This window comes from Stenella coeruleoalba, assembly GCF_951394435.1.
Source record: "Stenella coeruleoalba genome assembly, chromosome: 10".
NCBI classification, from domain to species: Eukaryota; Metazoa; Chordata; class Mammalia; order Artiodactyla; family Delphinidae; genus Stenella; species Stenella coeruleoalba.
Genome location: NC_137156.1, coordinates 93,925,207 through 93,943,675, shown reverse-complemented (window position 1 = coordinate 93,943,675; position 18,469 = coordinate 93,925,207). Strand labels below are relative to the sequence as shown.

The 18,469-nt window shown below is 38.9% G+C and overlaps 1 protein-coding gene across 2 annotated transcripts in view; it reads right to left on the bottom strand.

Annotated features, from left to right (window-relative positions):
- ARL8B (ARF like GTPase 8B) overlaps positions 1 to 18,469 on the bottom strand; it is a 65,972-nt gene that overhangs the window by 4,014 nt on the left and 43,489 nt on the right. Inside the window, exons 2-6 of one of the 2 annotated variants that reach the window (XM_079933018.1) lie at positions 12,967 to 13,043; positions 11,546 to 11,619; positions 10,828 to 10,921; positions 669 to 736; positions 16 to 86 (exon numbers count right to left, since the gene is read on the bottom strand). In XM_079933018.1, the coding sequence (XP_079789144.1) occupies positions 16 to 86; positions 669 to 736; positions 10,828 to 10,921; positions 11,546 to 11,619; positions 12,967 to 13,043 (384 nt within the window). Of the gene's footprint in view, positions 1 to 15; positions 87 to 668; positions 737 to 10,827; positions 10,922 to 11,545; positions 11,620 to 12,966; positions 13,048 to 18,469 lie in introns of both variants that reach the window. The other variant, XM_079933019.1, reaches the window with a different exon arrangement.

The window sequence follows — 18,469 nt, the reverse complement described above, 5'->3', positions numbered from 1 at the left end:
CCAGTCATTTCTTACCTATATTATCCTTTTCTTTGCAAGAAATTGAATAGCAGCAAATTTCTCTATCCTGAATAGCAGACAGATTCCTATAAAAAGCAGAATTAAGAAAATAAGTCTGTGCTTAAAACAACTGTCATCTTTTCACTCACTGCTCAATTTTGCTTGTTTTTTGAATTACTATACAGAAGAAATTATTTTACTGATACTAAAATTTTACGGGGACTTCCCAGGTGGCGCAGGGATTAAGAATCCACCTGCCAATGCAGGGGACAAGGGTTCAAGCCCTGTTCTGGGAAGATCCCACATGCCACGGAGCAACTAAGCCCGTGTGCCACAACTACTGAACCCATGTGCCACAACTACTGAAGCCCACACGCCTAGAGCCCGTGCTCCACAACAAGAGAAGCCACTGCAATGAGAAGCCTGTGCACCACAACAAAGAACCAATGCAGCCAAAATTTAATTAATTCATTCATTAAAAAAACAATGTTTAAGGGGAAAAAAAAATTTACAGGTTCACTTTTCTAGTATGTCAAGATTATGTACTCCAAAACGTGACTATGATCATTACTGAATAATACAGCAATGCTAAACAAAGCAGTGAGCAAAACAGTATAATTTAGAACCAAATTATTTTTAAAAAACCATCATTCATTCTTAAGACATACATTTTTTCAATTAGCTGTTTCTCATCCAAGGCATTAGGAAGATCTCTCTTGTTTCCAAGTACTAGCACCTTTAAAAAGAAAAGATACTGAGTAAATTTTACCTAAGAAAATGTCACAGAAGCATACCATATGCATATCTGTAGACATTAAAATCAGGATGTTACATCATGCCATAATTAAAGTATATTTATGTGACTGGTGGCCTATCTCATTCATTTAATCATTCAAATTAGAATTTATTCTAACTCCTACCATGCACATGTCCTTAATTCAATATGTGGCTGCCAACTTCTATTTGAAATATTCTAAGTCTACGGTATACATTCTGCTATTTCTTAATAAATCTTTACCAAGAAGTGAATATGATCTTAACAACCAAGGGTGGAGGAATGAGTTTAAACTATTTTTACCTGTTAGTCATTAATCTAACAGTAAACATGTAAATAAGCCTTTAAAATTCTACACCCATCCTATAAAATATAATGTATAAATATTCTAAGATAATGGATAAGACTGGGGTTCAGAATAAATGCAGTAGCCATAAACTCTGAGAATAAATATCACCATCTGATTGGTAGATGTGCTTTGAAAAACAAGGGAAGTGGAGAGGGGCGTCCCAATCATCGCTCTATCTTCCCCAGGTACATCCATTCTACCTTATGAAAAGCAAAACCTATGAGTACATATAACGTACTTGATAACATCCTTACTGAGTCAACGTTCTCTAAGAAACTGTATCTTTGACCAATCCTGAGAAAGTACACGCCATGTCTACCTTGTCATCTTGTTAAACACTGATCAAACCTATTTCTTTCACTTAATACATGCCCCTACCCCCACCCCTAACTCCAAACACGGCGACTGATTCTATTTCTAGGCCCTAGACGCTTAGTTCTCACGAAGGAGAAAGAGCCAAGGACGGAGACAGACAGCCAGGGTCACCAGGAGCTCCCCGGGGAACGCTAAATCACAGGGGTCGGAGAGCCAAAAGCCAAATCTTAGCGCCTGAGGTAAGCCCGTCCTCCCCTCCCCAACTCTTACCCCTCTCTACACTCTTATTTAAGTCACCCCACGTTCTCAACCTGGACCTGTGTGAGTTTTAAAAACTGCATCATGGTCATTTGTGATCAGTTGTCAGTTTGGGGTTGCCTGACATCTTAGCCCTCTTCCTACATTTAAGAAATCTTCCACCTTATGAACCTGCCTCCCAATAAAGCTTCTTGCTTCTGTAGACAACTTCTTTTCCAACCTTCCTTTCTGCTGGAGAATGGACACATAATCTAGGATCAACCAGAACTACAAATGCAGAGTCAGTACTGCAAGAAAGTGGGGATAGAGAATCCATTCTGCTAGGGAAGGGGCATCAACTAAATGACCTTCCAATCGGAGCAACTGTGTCTGGTGTTCAGAAACTGCATGAAGTCACCAGACTTACTTGATGGTGTAAGTCTGGATGTGGTCCTAGCAGCTGCTGAGCCTCCCTTGTTCCAGCCTATTTTCTGAAGATGGTTATGGGCAGCCTTCTCCCAGACTCGGTGAGATACCCAATATCCTTTCAGTAAATTCCTTTCTACTTAAATCAGCTTTCTTTTCTATTGCTTGCAACTAAGAACTCTTACGGTGACCAAGGTAAGACTGATTCTCTTACTTATGGTATGTAAAACTAGTTGTTAACATAGAAGAAGAAGAATAGACTTTGAAGTCAGAAAGACATGGAGTCAAAACCTAGCTGTGCCAAAATGCTAATGACCGTGTGATCTTGAGTGAATAACAACTATTACAAAAGAGGGATCACACCATCGACCTCAATACCTTGTGAGGATTAACTGAGACAACATACCGCGAGGATCTGACACTCGTGAACTGGTCATGAGGGTAAAGCCTAGTCCTTTCCAGCATCCCTTAGCTCAACAAATGGCACCACCTTCCACCTGACTAAAAGAGCCAGGAACTAGGAACTATCCTTTATATCTTCCCATGTAAAACTACCAAGTCTGGTGGCCACTCTTCCTAAAGATCCTTCCAGTCTATTTCCTTCTCACGACCTTGTCTACGACCACCCTAATCCATGGTACTCTATTTTGCCAAGACAACTTCAATAGCTTCCTAAAACTGTCGTCCTTACAGTCACGCTTCAATCCATTCTTAAAGTGACATCAGAATGATTTAGATGATAAATCTCATCATTTAAAAACATCCAGGGAGGGCTTCCCTGGTGGCGCAGTGGTTGAGAATCCGCCTGCCGATGCAGGGGATGTGGGTTCGTGCCCCGGTCCGGGAAGATCCCACATGCCGCAGAGCTGCTGGGCCCGTGAGCCATAGCCGCTGAGCCTGCGAGTCCAGAGCCTGTGCTCCGCGACGGGAGAGGCCACAACAGCGAGAGGCCCGCGTACCGCAAAAAACAACAACAACAACAAAACACCCAGGGAGCTTCAAGATGGCGGAAGAGTCAGACGCAGAGATCACCTTCCTCCCCACAGATACATCAGAAATACATCTACACGTGAAACTGCTCCTACAGAACACTGACTGAACGCTGGCAGAAGACCTCAGACCTCCCAAAAGGCAAGAAACTCCCCACGTACCTGGGTAGGGTGAAAGAAAAAAGAATAAGCAGAGACAAAGAACCGGGATGAACCTGCACCAGTGGGAGGGAGCTGTGAAGGAGTAAAGGTTTCCACAGACTAGGAAGCCCCTTCGTGGGCAGAAGCTGCGGGTGGCACGGGGGGGAGCTTCAGAGCCATGGAGGAGAGCGCAGGAACAGGGGTGCGGAGGGCAAAGAAGAGAGATTCCCGCACAGAGGATCGGTGCCGACCGGCACTCACCAGCACGAGAGGCTTGTCTGCTCACCCGCCGGGGCGGGCGGGGCTGGGAGCTGAGGCTCAGGGTCGGAGCACAGGGAGAGGACTGGGGTTGGCTGCGTGAACACAGCCTGAAGGGGGTTAGTGCACCACGGCTAGCCGGGAGGGAGTCCGGGAAAAAGGTTGGAACTGCCTAAGAGGCAAGAGACCATTGTTTCCTGGTGCGCGACGAGAGGGGATTCAGAGCACCACCTAAATGAGCTCCAGAGACGGGCGCGAGCCGCGGCTAACAGCGCGGACCCCAGAGACAGGCATGAGATGCTAAGGCTGCTGCTGCCGCCACCAAGAAGCCTGTGTGCGAGCACAGGTCACTCTCCACACCTCACCTCACGGGAGCCTGTGCAGCCCGCCACCGCCAGGGTCCCGGCATCCAGGGACAACTTCCCCGGGAGAACGCACGGCGCGCCTCAGGCTGGTGCAACGTCACGCCGGCCTCTGCCGTTGCAGGCTTGCCCCGCATCCGTACCCCTCCCTCCCACCGGCATGAGTGAGCCAGAGTCCCCGAATCAGCTGCTCCTTTTACCCCATCCTGTCTGAGAGAAGAACAGACGCCCTCAGGCGACGCAGAGGCGGGGCCAAATCCAAAACTGAACTCTCAGAGCTGTGCGAACAAAGAGAGAAAGGGAAATCTCTCCCAGCAGCCTCAGGAGCAGCAGATTAAATCTCCACAAACAACTTGATGCACCCTGCATCTGTGGAATGCCTGAACAGACAATGAATCATCCCAAATTGAGGAGGTGGACTTTGGGAGCAATGCTATATATATATTTTTTCCCTTTATCTCTTTTTCTGTGTGTGTATGTATATGCTACTGTGTGTGACTTTCTCTGTATAGCTTTGCTTTTACCATTTGTCCTACGGTTCTGTCTGTCCATTTTTTTTTACTTAAAACATTTTTTTCTTAATAATTATTTTTTATTTTAACGACTATTTTATTTTATTTTATCTTCTTCTTTCTTTCTTTCTTTTTTTTCTCCCTTTTTTCTGAGCTGTGTGGAGGACAGGCTCTTGGTGCTCCAGCCACATGTCAGGGCTGTGCCTCTGAGGTGGGAGAGCCAAGTTCAGGACACTGGTCCACAAGAGACCTCCCAGCTCCACACAATATCAAATGGTGAATATCTCCCAGAGACCTCCATCTCAACACCAGCACCCAGCTTCACTCAACGACCAGCAAGCTACAGTGCTGGACACCCTATGCCAAACAACTAGCAAGACAGGAACACAACCCCACCCACTAGCAGAGAGGCTGCCTAAAATCATAATAAGGCCACAGATACCCCAAAACACACCACCAGACATGGACCTGCCCACCAGAAAAACAAGATCCTCATCCACCAGAACTCAGGCACCAGTCCCCTCCACCAGGAAGCCTACACAACCCACTGAACCAGCCTTAGCCACTGGGGACAGACACCAAAAACAACGGGAACTACGAACATGAAACCTGCAAAAAGGAGACCCCAAATACAGTAAGATAAGCAAAATGAGAAGACAGGAAAACACACAGCAGATTTAGGAGCCAGGCAAAACCCCACCAGACCTAACAAATGAAGGGGAAATAGGCAGTCTACCTGAAAAAGAATTCAGAATAATGATAGTAAAGATGATCCAAAATCTTGGAAATAGAATGGAGAAAATACAAGAAACGTTTAACAAGGACCTAGAAGAACTAAAGAGCAAACAGAGATGAACAACACAATAAATGAAATTAAAAATTCTCTGGAAGGGATCAATAGCAGAATAACTGAGGCAGAAGAACGGATAAGTGACCTGGAAGATAAAATAGTGGAAATAACTACTGCAGAGCAGAATAAAGAAAAAAGAATGAAAAGAATTGAGGACAGTCTCAGAGACCTCTGGGACAACATTAAACGCACCAACATTGGAATTATAGGGGTCCCAGAAGAAGAAGAGAAAAAGAAAGGGACTGAGAAAATATTTGAAAAGATTATAGTTGAAAACTTCCCTAATATGGGAAAGGAAATAGTTAATCAAGTCCAGGAAGCACAGAGAGTCCCAGACATAATAAATCCAGGGAGAAACATGCCAAGACACATATTATTCAAACTATCAAAAATTAAATACAAAGGACAAATATTAAAAGCAGCAAGGGAAAAAATACAAGTAACACATAAGGGAATCCCCATAAAGTTAACATAAGCTGATCTTTCAGCAGAAACTCTGTAAGCCAGAAGGGAGTGGCAGGACATATTTACAGTGATGAAAGAGAAAAATCTACAAACAAGATTACTCTACCCAACAAGGATCTCATTCAGATTTGACAGAGAAATTAAAGGTTTACAGACAAGCAAAAGCTAAGAGAATTCAGCACCACCAAACCAGCTTTACAACAAATGTTAAAGAAACTTCCCTAGGCAGGAAAAAAAAGACAAGGAAAAGACATACAATAATAAAGCCAGAACACTTAAGAAAATGGTAACAGGAACATACATATTGATAATTACCTTAAGTGTAAATGGTTAAATGCTCCAACCAAAAGACACAGACTGGCTGAATGCTTACAAAAACAAGACCCGCATATATACTGTCTACAAGAGACCCACTTCACACCTAGGGACACATACAGACTGAAAGTGAGGGGATGGAAAAAGATATTCCATGTAAATGGAAATCAAAAGAAAGCTGGAGCAGCAATTCTCATATCAGACAAAACAGACTTTAAAACACAGACTATCACAAGAGACAAAGAAGGACACTACATAACTATCAAGGGATCAATCCAAGAAGAAGATATAACAATTCTAAATATTTATGCACCCAACATAGTAGCACCTAAATACACAAGGCAAACACTAACAGCCATAAAACGGGATATCGACAGTAACACATTCATAGTAGGGGACTTTAACACCCCACTTTCACCAACGGACAGATCATCCAAAATGAAAATAAATAAGGAAACACAAGCTTTAAATGATACATTAAACAAGATGGACTTAATTGATATTTATAGGACATTCCATCCAAAAACAACAGAAGACACATTCTTCTCAACTGCTCATGGAACATTCTCCAGGATAGATCACATCTTGGGTCACAAATCAAGCCTTGGTAAATTTAAGAAAATTGAAATCATATCAAGTATCTTTTCCGACCACAACGCTATGAGACTAGATATCAATTACAGGGAAAAATCTGTAAGAAATACAAACATATGGAGGCTACACAACACACTACTTCATAACCAAGAGATCACTGAAGAAATCAAAGAGGAAATCAAAAAATAGCTAGAAACAAATGACAATGAAAACACGACGACCCAAAACCTATGGAATGCAGCAAAAGCAGTTCTAAGAGGGAAGTTTATAGCTATACAAGCCTACCTTAAGAAACAAACAACATCTCAAACAAACAACCTAACCTTACACCTAAAGCAATTAGAGAAAGAAGAACAAAAAACCCCCCAAAGTTAGCAGAAGGAAAGAAATCATAAAGATCAGATCAGAAATAAATGAAAAAGAAATGAAGGAAATGATAGCAAAGATCAATAAAACTAAAAGCTGGTTCTTTGGGAAGATAAACAAAATTGATAAACCATTAGCCAGACTTATCAAGAAAAAAAGGGAGAACACTCAAATCAATAGAATTAGAAATGAAAAAGGAGAAGTAACAACTGACACTGCAGAAATACAAAGGATCATGAGAGATTACTACAAGCAACAATATGCCAATAAAATGGACAACCTGGAAGAAATGGACAAATTCTTAGAAATGCACAACCTTCCGAGACTGAACCAGGAAGAAAAAGAAAATATGAACAGACCAATCACAAGCACTGAAGTTGAAACTGTGCTTAAAAATCTTACAACAAACAAAAGCCCAGGACCAGATAGCTTCACAGGTGAATTCTATCAAACATTTAGAGAGGAGCCAACACCTATCCTTCTCAAACTCTTCCAAAATATAGCAGAGGGAGGAACACTCCCAAACTCATTCTACAAGGCCACAATCACCCTGATACCAAAACCAGACAAAGATGTCACAAAGAAAGAAAACTACAGGCCAATATCACTGATGAACATAGATGCAAAAATCCTCAACAAAATACTAGCAAACAGAATCCAACAGCACATTAAAAGGATCATACAGCATGATCAAGTGGGGTTTATCCCAGGAATACAAGGACTCTTCAATATTCGCAAATCAATCAATGTGATACACCACATTAACAAACTGAAGGAGAAAAACCATATGATCATCTCAATCGATGCAGAGAAAGCTTTTGACAAAATTCAACACCCATTTATGATAAAAACCCTGCAGAAAGTAGGCATAGAGGGAACTTTCCACAACATAATAAAGACCATGTATGACAAACCCACAGCCAACTTCATCCTCAATGGTGAAAACTGAAAGCATTTCCACTAAGATCAGGAACAAGACAAGGTTGCCCACTCTCACCACTATTATTTAACATAGGTTTGGAAGTTTTAGCCACAGCAATCAGAGAAGAAATAAAAGGAATCCAAATCGGAAAAGAGGAAGTAAAGCTGTCACTGTTTGCAGATGACATGACACTATACATAGAGAATCCTAAAGATGCTACCAGAAAACTACTAGAGCTAATCAATGAATTTGGTAAAGTAGCAGGATACAAAATTAATGCACAGAAATCTCTTGCATTCCTATACACTAATGATGAAAAATCTGAAAGGGAAATTAAGAAAACTCTCCCATTTACCACTGCAACAAAAAGAATAAAATACCTAGGAATACCTACCTAAGGAGACAAAAGACCTATATGCAGAAAATTCTAAGACACTGATGAAAGAAATTAATGATGATACAAATAGATGGAGAGATATACCATGTTCTTGGATTGGAAGAAACAACACTGTGAAAATGACTATACTACCCAAAATAATCTACAGATTCAATGCAATCCCTATCAAACTACCAATGGCATTTTTCACAGAACTAGAACAAAAAAATTCACAATTTGTATGGAAACACAAAAGACCCTGAATAGCCAAAGCAATCTTGAGAAAGAAAAACAGAGCTGGAGGAATCAGGCTCCCTGACTTCAGACTATACTGCAAAGCTACAGTAATCAAGACAGTGTGGTACTGGCACAAAAACAGAAATATAGATCAATGGAACAGGATAGAAAGCCCAGACATAAACCCACACACCTATGGTCACCTTATCTTGGATAAAGGAGACAAGAATATAGAGTGGAGAAAAGACAGCCTCTTCAATTAGTGGTGCTGGGAAAACTGGACAGCTACATGTAAAAGAATGAAATTAGAACACTCCCTAACACCATACACAAAAATAAACTCAAAATGGATTAAAGACCTAAATGTAAGGCCAGACACTGTGAAACTCTTAGAGGAAAACATAGGCAGAACACTCTGTGACATAAATCACAGCAAGATCCTTTTTGACCCACCTCCTAGAGAAATGGAAATAAAACCAAAAATAAACAAATGGGACCTAATGAAACTTAAAAGCTTTTGCACAGCAAAGGAAACCATAAACAAGACGAAAAGACAACCCTCAGAATGGGAGAAAATATGTGCAAATGAAGCACCTGACAAAGAATTAATCTCCAAAACATACAAGCAACTCATGCAGCTCAATATCAAAAAAACAAACAACCCAATCCAAAAATGGGCAGAATACCTAAATAGACATTTCTCCAAAGATATACAGATTGCCAACAAACACATGACAGAATGCTCAACATCATTAATCATGAGAGAAATGCAAATCAAAACTACAATGAGCTATCATCTCACACCGGTCAGAATGTCCCTCATCAAAAAATCTAGAAACAATAAATGCTGGACAGGGTGTGGAGAAAAGGAAACCCTCTTGCACTGTTGGTGGGAATGTAAATTGGTACAGCCACTATGGAGAACAGTATGGAGGTTCTTTAAAAAACTAAAAACAGAACTACCATCCGACCCAGCAATCCCACTACTGGGCATATACGCTGAGAAAACGATAATTCAAAAAGAGTCATGTACCAAAATGTTCATTGCAGCTCTTTTTACAATAGCCAGGAGGTGGAAGCAACCTAAGTGTCCATCATCGGCTGAATGGATAAAGAAGATGTGGCACATATACACAATGGAATATTACTCAACCATAAAAAGGAACGAAATTGAGTTATTTGTAGTGAGGTGGATGGACCTAGAGACTGTCATACAGAGTGAAGTAAGTCAGAAAGAGAAAAACAAATACCAATGCTAACACATATATACATGGAATCTAAAAAAAGAAAAAAAAATGATCAGAAGAACCTAGGGGCAAGACAGGAATAAAGATGCAGACCTACTAGAGAATGGACTTGAGGATATGGGGAGGGGGAAGGGTAAGCTGGGACAAAGTGAGACAGTGGCATGGACATACATACATACAGTACCAAACGTAAAATAGATAGCTAGAGGGAAGCAGGTGCACAGCACAGGGAGATCAGCTCGGTGCTTTGTGTCCACCTAGAGGGGTGGGATAGGGAGGGTGGGAGGCAGACCCAAGATGGAGGGGATATGGGGATATATGTATAGCTGATTCACTTTGTTATACAGCAGAAACACATCATTGTAAAGCAATTATACTCCAATAAAGATGTTAAAATAAATAAATAAAGAGAAACAAACAGTCCCGCCCCACACAGCCTCTTCTAGTGTCCGGGCCGCCGCAAGCTCGCCACACTCTACCCCACCCTCCTCACTCTGCTCTGTGCTCAAGAAACACTGGCTTCCTCCCAGTGCCCCACCTCCTCCTACCAAAGAGCCTCTGCCTGCAACTCCCTTTTCCTCCAGCTGTCACATCCCTCACATGCCTACACATCCCTCACATCTCAGCTCAAGCAGCACTTCCTCAGGGAATCCTTCCTTCTTCCCTCAAACTACATTAAATCTCCCCTCTAACTTACAACTCAATAGCCCCTTGTACCTCTCCCTTGTAGCACTGATCACAGCCGTATTATTCAAATGATTTCATATCATCTACCTAGCTTCCTACTAAACCATAAGCTCCATGATTGTAGGCAGCATGTTTCTTTTCACTTCTGCTCACTACTATTTCCCCAGGACTAAGCACTGCTCCTACTACATACAGTGCAATAAACAGCTGGTTAAGAAATGAATAAACAGCACACTGCACAGTATGTGGCAGATACTCAGTAAATGTAAGCCTTCCACGCTTTAAAACAAAAGACATTTTACTGATTTCAAACACAATAAATAAAAATGTGTAATTATACTTGTAATAATAATTATAAATATTATAATTATATAATATAAAATTAACCAGTACTCCATACTCACTGGAATTCCTTGTAATTGTGGCTTATCTAGAAGATTATGTAGTTCATTTCGAGAGGCTTCTATCTTTTCACGATCTGCAGCATCTATCATGTAGCTTTACAGAAACATAAAGTGATCTCAATATGTCTCCACCATATTCTTTGATGATCGCAATTAATAGATGTTTTAATTTTCTTAATTTATACTACTGTAACTGTTCATTAAAATAAAGTCCTCGATTTTAAAAGGCTGGCACCCAAAAATACTTTCTAATAGACTGTTCTACAAACTACTATATATAAAATTAGATAAGCAACAAGGATATACTGTATAGCACAGCGAATTATGCCCATTATCTTGTAATAACCTATAATGGAATATAATTAAAACTACTGAATCACTATGCTGTATACCTGAAACCAACACAATACTGAAAATCAACTATACTTCAATAAAATAAGTAGATAGGTAGACTGTTCTTAGGGGGCTAATACATGATAGTAAAACATTTATATCCATTAGCTCTTAGCTACATAAAAAGCAAATAAAACTCTCATTCTATTTTTAAAGTCTGATGCTAATGGGATTACACTAAGAAAATATCTAAGAAAGACTGTTATTGCCCGAAGTAAAAATTGAGCCTTTAAAAGTATGAAAACCAGCGTTTTTCCCTTGAAACCTAAACTGACTGCAAGGGGGGAGACGGGGCGGGGGGGGGAGGGGCGTGGAAGCAGCTTACACAATAGCGTTGACCCCTCTGCAGTACCGTTCCCACATGCTCCGGAAGCGGGGTTGTCCTCCTATGTCCCAAATCTTCAAATCAAGATAGACAGTTCTTAATAAAGATATTTCAAATAACACATTGAAGAAAAAAGCAGCAGAAGGAGGGGACAAAGATCAAGCAGATATGCTCATTTCCACAGTATTAGAGCCAAACTGCTTTTGAAAAACTTGAGGTCAAACAAGCTCTTAATCTGGAAGTTCTTGGGGCCACTTCTAAACTTGAAGCTCATACTTAATATGTTTACATTAGACCTAATAGGTGGTGCTTGAGCAAACATTTAGTTTCTGTGCAATACTTTCTTTGCCTGTTAACCAATAAATTTCCAATATTGAAAATACGTATTTTTTGAAATAGCACTCTTAGAATCTGCATAATCAGCCGTCATCCATATTTGGAGTCCAAGACAGAAAAAAACAGTTCATTCAGAATCTATTTTAGTTGTCTGATTGGGTATATATTAACATCTAAAAGTTTTTAGTTATTCTGTACATAACAGAAAACATTCCTACCTAGGTGCTTTTCTTATATAAAATTATTTTACCCATATGAAAGCTACTACCCACAGTAATTTCACTATTATGGCTACTCTGTAGGGCTATGTAAAGGTCTGAAGTCATGATATTTATCTTTAGGAGGCTTCCAATTTAGCCATAGACACTGGAAACATGCATGAAGACACACACGAAAAATTAGCAGCTTCATTAGATAAGCTATGGAACGAATTTAGTAAACAGCTTCTGTGAACCACAAGAACTGGGTAAAATGGCCATAAAGTTCAGGCTATAGAAGTAAACTCCCCCCATGAACAGGGAAGCCAAAAATAATACTACTAATAAATTAAAAAACAGTCCAACAGTCCATTATTCAAACCTATGAAACTTATTCTAGAAACAAAATTATGTTAAACTAGTTAACTTTTTACTGTTTTATAGTTTTAATTTTAGGGCTTATTAGCAAAGAAAGGGAAAACTAGTTTACCATATTTGCTACCACAAATATAATACTAAATTACCAACATTATAAACAATTATTATCTTTCAATATAAAATATCATTCATGAAATAATGTAATAATATCACATTCCAAATACTCTGAAGATGGGATTTTTCTTTCCTAGGGACACCTAAATCCCAAATAATACTTCTGCCAACCCATATGCTAAGTTTTTTATGGGCACTTAACAACATTTCAACACACACATTTTGATCTATTAGAGCAAGAAAGAAAAAAACTTGATTTACACACTTTTTTCGAATATGCCCACTCATTAATTAAGAACTGCCAATACTCATGTAAAACGCAAAGAAACAAACAGAAAAATTCCTAGTTTGTATCTGCTAACAATGTAAATCAAGTATGGCAAGAAGCTGACGTACCTTTATTGTGACGTTACCTTTAGTTACTTTCCTCATGTTGAAGCCCACTGTAGGTATCATATCTTCACTGAATTGACCTGACTGAAAGAAAACATTTTTAGACTAGTCGTTGTTTATTAAAACGTGTAACACTGCAAACCTTTCACATCAACATTACTCTGTACCCATCTTAGCAAATAACTAATTTTTTAGTGACGATAACAATATACCTTAAGAAAACACTCCTAATAGCCATAAATCTTGAAGAGGTGCATTATTTTTTTCATTCAAAGACATAGTCTTCCATTAAAGATACTTCTGAAACTACTATAATTTTTTACATATTTTTAAGTTTAAGAAATACTGTACAACTACATATGAACATTTATTAATTCTTGCACCTATACGTGAATTTTTGCATACAAGGTACAAGTAAATCGGAAGTAAAAGTTCAAAGTTTTCTATTTTTAGGATTGAAATTATTTTGACAATACTGTTAAAATTCACTGTTGCTTTTCTGAGTCAGTCTTTTAACAAGGCTTATAAAATGTTTTCTTCATGAACATGATCCTCCCTTATGTAATCAATTATTCCCTTTTTGGTTTCTGACTTTCCTGTCAGAGGACTAAAATTAAATATCTTCTAAGAGTATTTATATTTTTAAATTTAAAATGTTCACCCATCTAGGATTTGATTATACAATGCAAGAAAGGCCCTTTTTACAAATGTATAACCTATAATCACCTCACTCCTCATTTAATATTTATGTATTTACTTAGTATTTATTTTTGGCTGTGCTGGGTCCTCTTTGCTGTGCACAGGCTTTCTCTAGTTGCGGCGAGTTGGGGCTACTCTTCGTTGTGGTGCACGGGCTTCTCATTGCAGTGGCTTCTCTTGCTGCGGATAACAGGCTCTAGGTGCGTGGGCTTCAGTAGTTGTGGCACGTGGGCTCAGTAGTTGTGGCTTGGGGGCTCTAGAGCGCAGGCTCAGTAGTTGTGGTGCACAGACCCAGTTGCTCCGCAGCATGTTGGGTCTTCCTGGACCAGGGGTCCAACCCGTGTCCCCTGCAGTGGCAGGCGGATTCCTAACCACTACGCCATCAGGGATGCCCTCACTCCTAATTTAAAAATCCACACTTTCCTAACTAGATTGATGTGATATGCCAAATTCCATATAGAGACAATTCTATATCTGAGTCTTCCATTCTTTTCCATTAGTCTGTTTATTTCTAATTGGAAATAAATTAGGACTACATGAATTACTGTAGCTTATCCTACATATTATTCTATATAGCAGATCAAGAAGTTGGAATGTTCAGGAATGTGTTTCATCTCTCGCATTTGAAATAAACTTTAAAAATTAATAATTCTGTTAAAATACTAACTTCCCTTTATCAACTCTTGATACTTAACCAAGTCTCTCCACCTAGGCACATGGTTTGTCCACTCAAACATTCAAATCCCTTATATCTTTCAGTGAAGTATCATAATTCTCTAACAGGTCTTCCATCTTTCTTGTCATATTCTTTATTTTGACTGCAATTATGAAGTACACCTAATGAGTCACAATTGACACAGATTTTATATATTTACATATTCATATATTTTATTTGCCAAATGTTTATTTCTCAAGTGGTCTCTTATTTATTAGGTACAGCTCGGGATTATGAAATGTATCAACGTGGGAGTGATTAAACAAATGGAACTATTTTCAAGGCCCTAACACTGGCCAATTGTTTGCCACACATTCATTCCAAAACTGTCTACAAGTACCAATTGTACCAAGCACAATGAATTCCAATTTTACAAATTAATTTCTTCTACATAACCCCAAAAGTGTTCTACTTTAAAAATTTTTCCCCTCCTGTTCAGTGGAGTTTGGGCTAATCTCAAAAAAATGTGAAAGAGAGAGAGAGAGAGAGGAGAGAAAGAGAGAGAGAGAGACAGAGTGAGAGAGACAGAGAGAGAGAGACAGAGAGAGAGAGAAAGAAAGAAAGGAAGGAAGGAAGGAAGGAAGAAAAGAAAGAAAGAAAAAGGAAGAAAGAAAGAAAGAAAAAGAAAGAAAAGAAAGGACAGAAAGAAGAAAGAGAAAGAGAGAGAAAGGAAGAAAGTTAACACAACCATAATCACTACTTTATTTATACATACAGACATTATAATTTTCAGAACTTTCACATATACGATTTATATGTGTGAAGATCTAGTCATGATATCAAAACTACATATATCATAACTAGCCATAACACAAGAACAAAAAATATAACCTGAAAATGGGCAAAGGCAAAACCAAAGGCATAATCTATGAAAGAAATAATAAGATAACTTCATTAAAAACTTCTGCTCTGCAAAAGACAATGCCAAGAGACTCGGAAAACAAGCCACAGAGTAAGAGAAAAATATGTGCAAAAGATACTCTATAAAGGACTGTTATGGGAAATATACAAAGAACTTTTAAAACTCAGCAGTACAAAAACAAACAATCCAATTAAAGTATGAGCCAAAGATCTTAACAGACATCTCATCAACGAAGATATACAGATGGCAAATAAGCATATGAAAAGATGCACCACATCATGTGTCACCACAGAAATGCAAATTAAAACAATGAGATACCACCACAAAGCAATAAGAGTGGCCCAAATCTGGTATTCTTTGGTAACACCAAATGCTGATGAGGATGTAGAGCAAGAGGAACTCTCAGTCATTGCTGATAGGTTTGCAAAATGGTACAGCCACTTTGGAAGACACTTTGACAGTTTCTTACAAAACCAAACATACTCTTACCATACAATCCAACAATGACACTCCTTGGTATTTACCCAAAGAACTTGCAAAGTTAAGTCCACACAAAAACTCACACATTAAATGCTTACAGCATCGTTATTTATAATTGTTAAAACCTGAAAGCAACCAAGATGTCCTTCAATAAGTGAATGGATAGACTGGTATATCCAGACAATGCAGTATTATTCAGTACTAAAAGAAATTAGCTATTAAGCGACAAAAGACATGGAGAAGCCTCAAATGCATATTTAATGAAAGACCCAATGTGGAAAGACTACATGCTGTATGATTCCAACAATATCACATTATGAAAAAGTCAAAACTATGAAAACAGTAAAAATATCAGTGGTTGTCAGGGGCTGGAGAATGAAAAACAATATGGCAGTTCCTCAAAAAATTAAAAATAGAATTACCACATGATCCAGCAATTCCAGTTCATTTGGGTATATACCCAAATGAAAGCAGGAACTTGAAGAAATATTTGTATAACCACGTTCACAGCTGAATTATTCATAATAGCCACAAAGTGGAAGCAACCTGAGTGTCCACCTGCAGATGAGCAGATAAAGTGTGGTCTAGTCCTACGATGCAGTATTTTTCAGCCTTAAAAACCTTATTCATGGACTTGAGCACACGGGGAGGGGGAAGGGTAAGCTGGGACAAAGTGGAAGAGTGGCACTGACACATATACACTACCAAATGTAAAACAGACAGCTAGGGGAAAGCAGCCGCATAGCACAGGGAGATCAGCTCGGTGCTCTGTGACCACCTAGAGGGGTGGGATAGGGAGGGTGGGAGGGAGGCATAAGAGGGAGGGGATATGGAGATATATGTATACGTACTGCTGATTCACTTTGTTATACAGCAGAAACTAACACAACAATGTAAAACAATTATACTCCAATAAAGACATTAAAAAAACCCAACCTTATTCATGCTACACCGTGGATGAACCTTGAAGACATTATGCTAAGGGTAAGGCAGTCCCAAAAAAGACAAATACTTCATGATTCTATTTAAATAAGGAGCCTAGAGTAGTTAAATTCATTAAGACAGAAAATAGAATGGTAGTTGCCAAAGGCTAGAGAAGGGGGAAACAAGGAGTTAATGCTTACTGAGTACAGAATTTCAGGTTGGGAAGATCAAAGGTCCTATAGATGGACAGCAGTGATGGTTACACAAAAATGTGAATGTATTTAATAGCACTGTACACCCAAAAATAGTTAAGATGGTAATTTTAACGTTTTGTGTGTTTTACATTTTTTAGAAATGTATGATGTAAAGGGAGGCAATTATCCCTACTACTTTACAGAACAAGAAAGAAATTCCCAAGGTCACATAGCTCAATAGTTGCTGATTACATGTCTTACAGATCGCCACTGTGAACTGTAATAGGCTTTAATTAATATCTGAGGAGAGGTGTGTATGAGATAATGCTTCATTTATTTGGTATATTAGGGAAAGGTGCTATACATAATAAAGCAGCCAGAAATTGTAGCTAAAGTTTCTAGATAACAAAACTTTTAAAAAAGCTTGCACAGAAAGCTTTCTAAAATGAAATACATACTTGGTTAACTTCTCACAGTCTATGGAACATGATTTAATGTGTACTTGGTGTTTCAGGGTTATTTTATAAATTGTAAAAAGAGAAAACTAGGGACTTTCCTGGCGGTCCCGTGGTTAAGAATCTGCGCTTCCCAGAAATCTCTTGCATTCCTATACACTAATGATGAAAAATCTGAAAGAGAAATTAAGAAAACACTCCCATTTACCACTGCAACAAAAAGAATAAAATACCTAGGAATAAACCTACCTAAGGAGACAAAAGACCTATATGCAGAAAATTCTAAGACACTGATGAAAGAAATTAAAGATGATACAAACAGATGGAGAGATATACCATGTTCTTGGATTGGAAGAATCAACATTGAAAAATGACTATACTATCCAAAATAATCTACAGATTCAATGCAATCCCTATCAAACTACCAATGGCATTTTTCACAGAACTAGGACAAACAATTTCACAATTTGTATGGAAACACAAAAGACCCCGAATAGTCAAAGCAATCTTGAGAAAGAAAAACAGAGCTGGAGGAAACAGACTCCCTGACTTCAGACTATACTACAAAGCTACAGTAATCGAGACGTGTGGTACTGGCACAAAAACAGAAATATAGATCAATGGAACAGGATAAAAAGCCCAGACATAAACCCATGCACATATGGTCACCTTATCTTTGATAAAGGAGACAAGAATATAGAGTGGAGAAAAGACAGCCTCTTCAATCAGTGGTGGTGGGAAAACTGGACAGCTGCATTTAAAAGAATGAAATTAGAACACTCCCTAACACCATACACAAAAATAAACTCAAAATGGATTAAAGACCTAAATGTAAGGCCAGACACTGTAAAACTCTTAGAGGAAAACATAGGCAGAACACTCTAAGACATAAATCACAGCAAGATTCTTTTTGACCCCCCTCCTAGAGAAATGGAAATAAAAACAAAAATAAACAAATGGGACCTAATGAAACTTCAAAGCTTTTGCACAGCAAAGGAAACCATAAACAAGATGAAAAGACAACCCTCAAACTGGGAGAAAATATTTGAAAACAAAGCAACTGACAAAGGATTAATCTCCAAAATATACAAGCAGCTCAATATCAAAAAAACAAACAACCCAATCCAAAAATGGACAGAATACCTAAATAGACATTTCTCCAAAGATATACAGATTG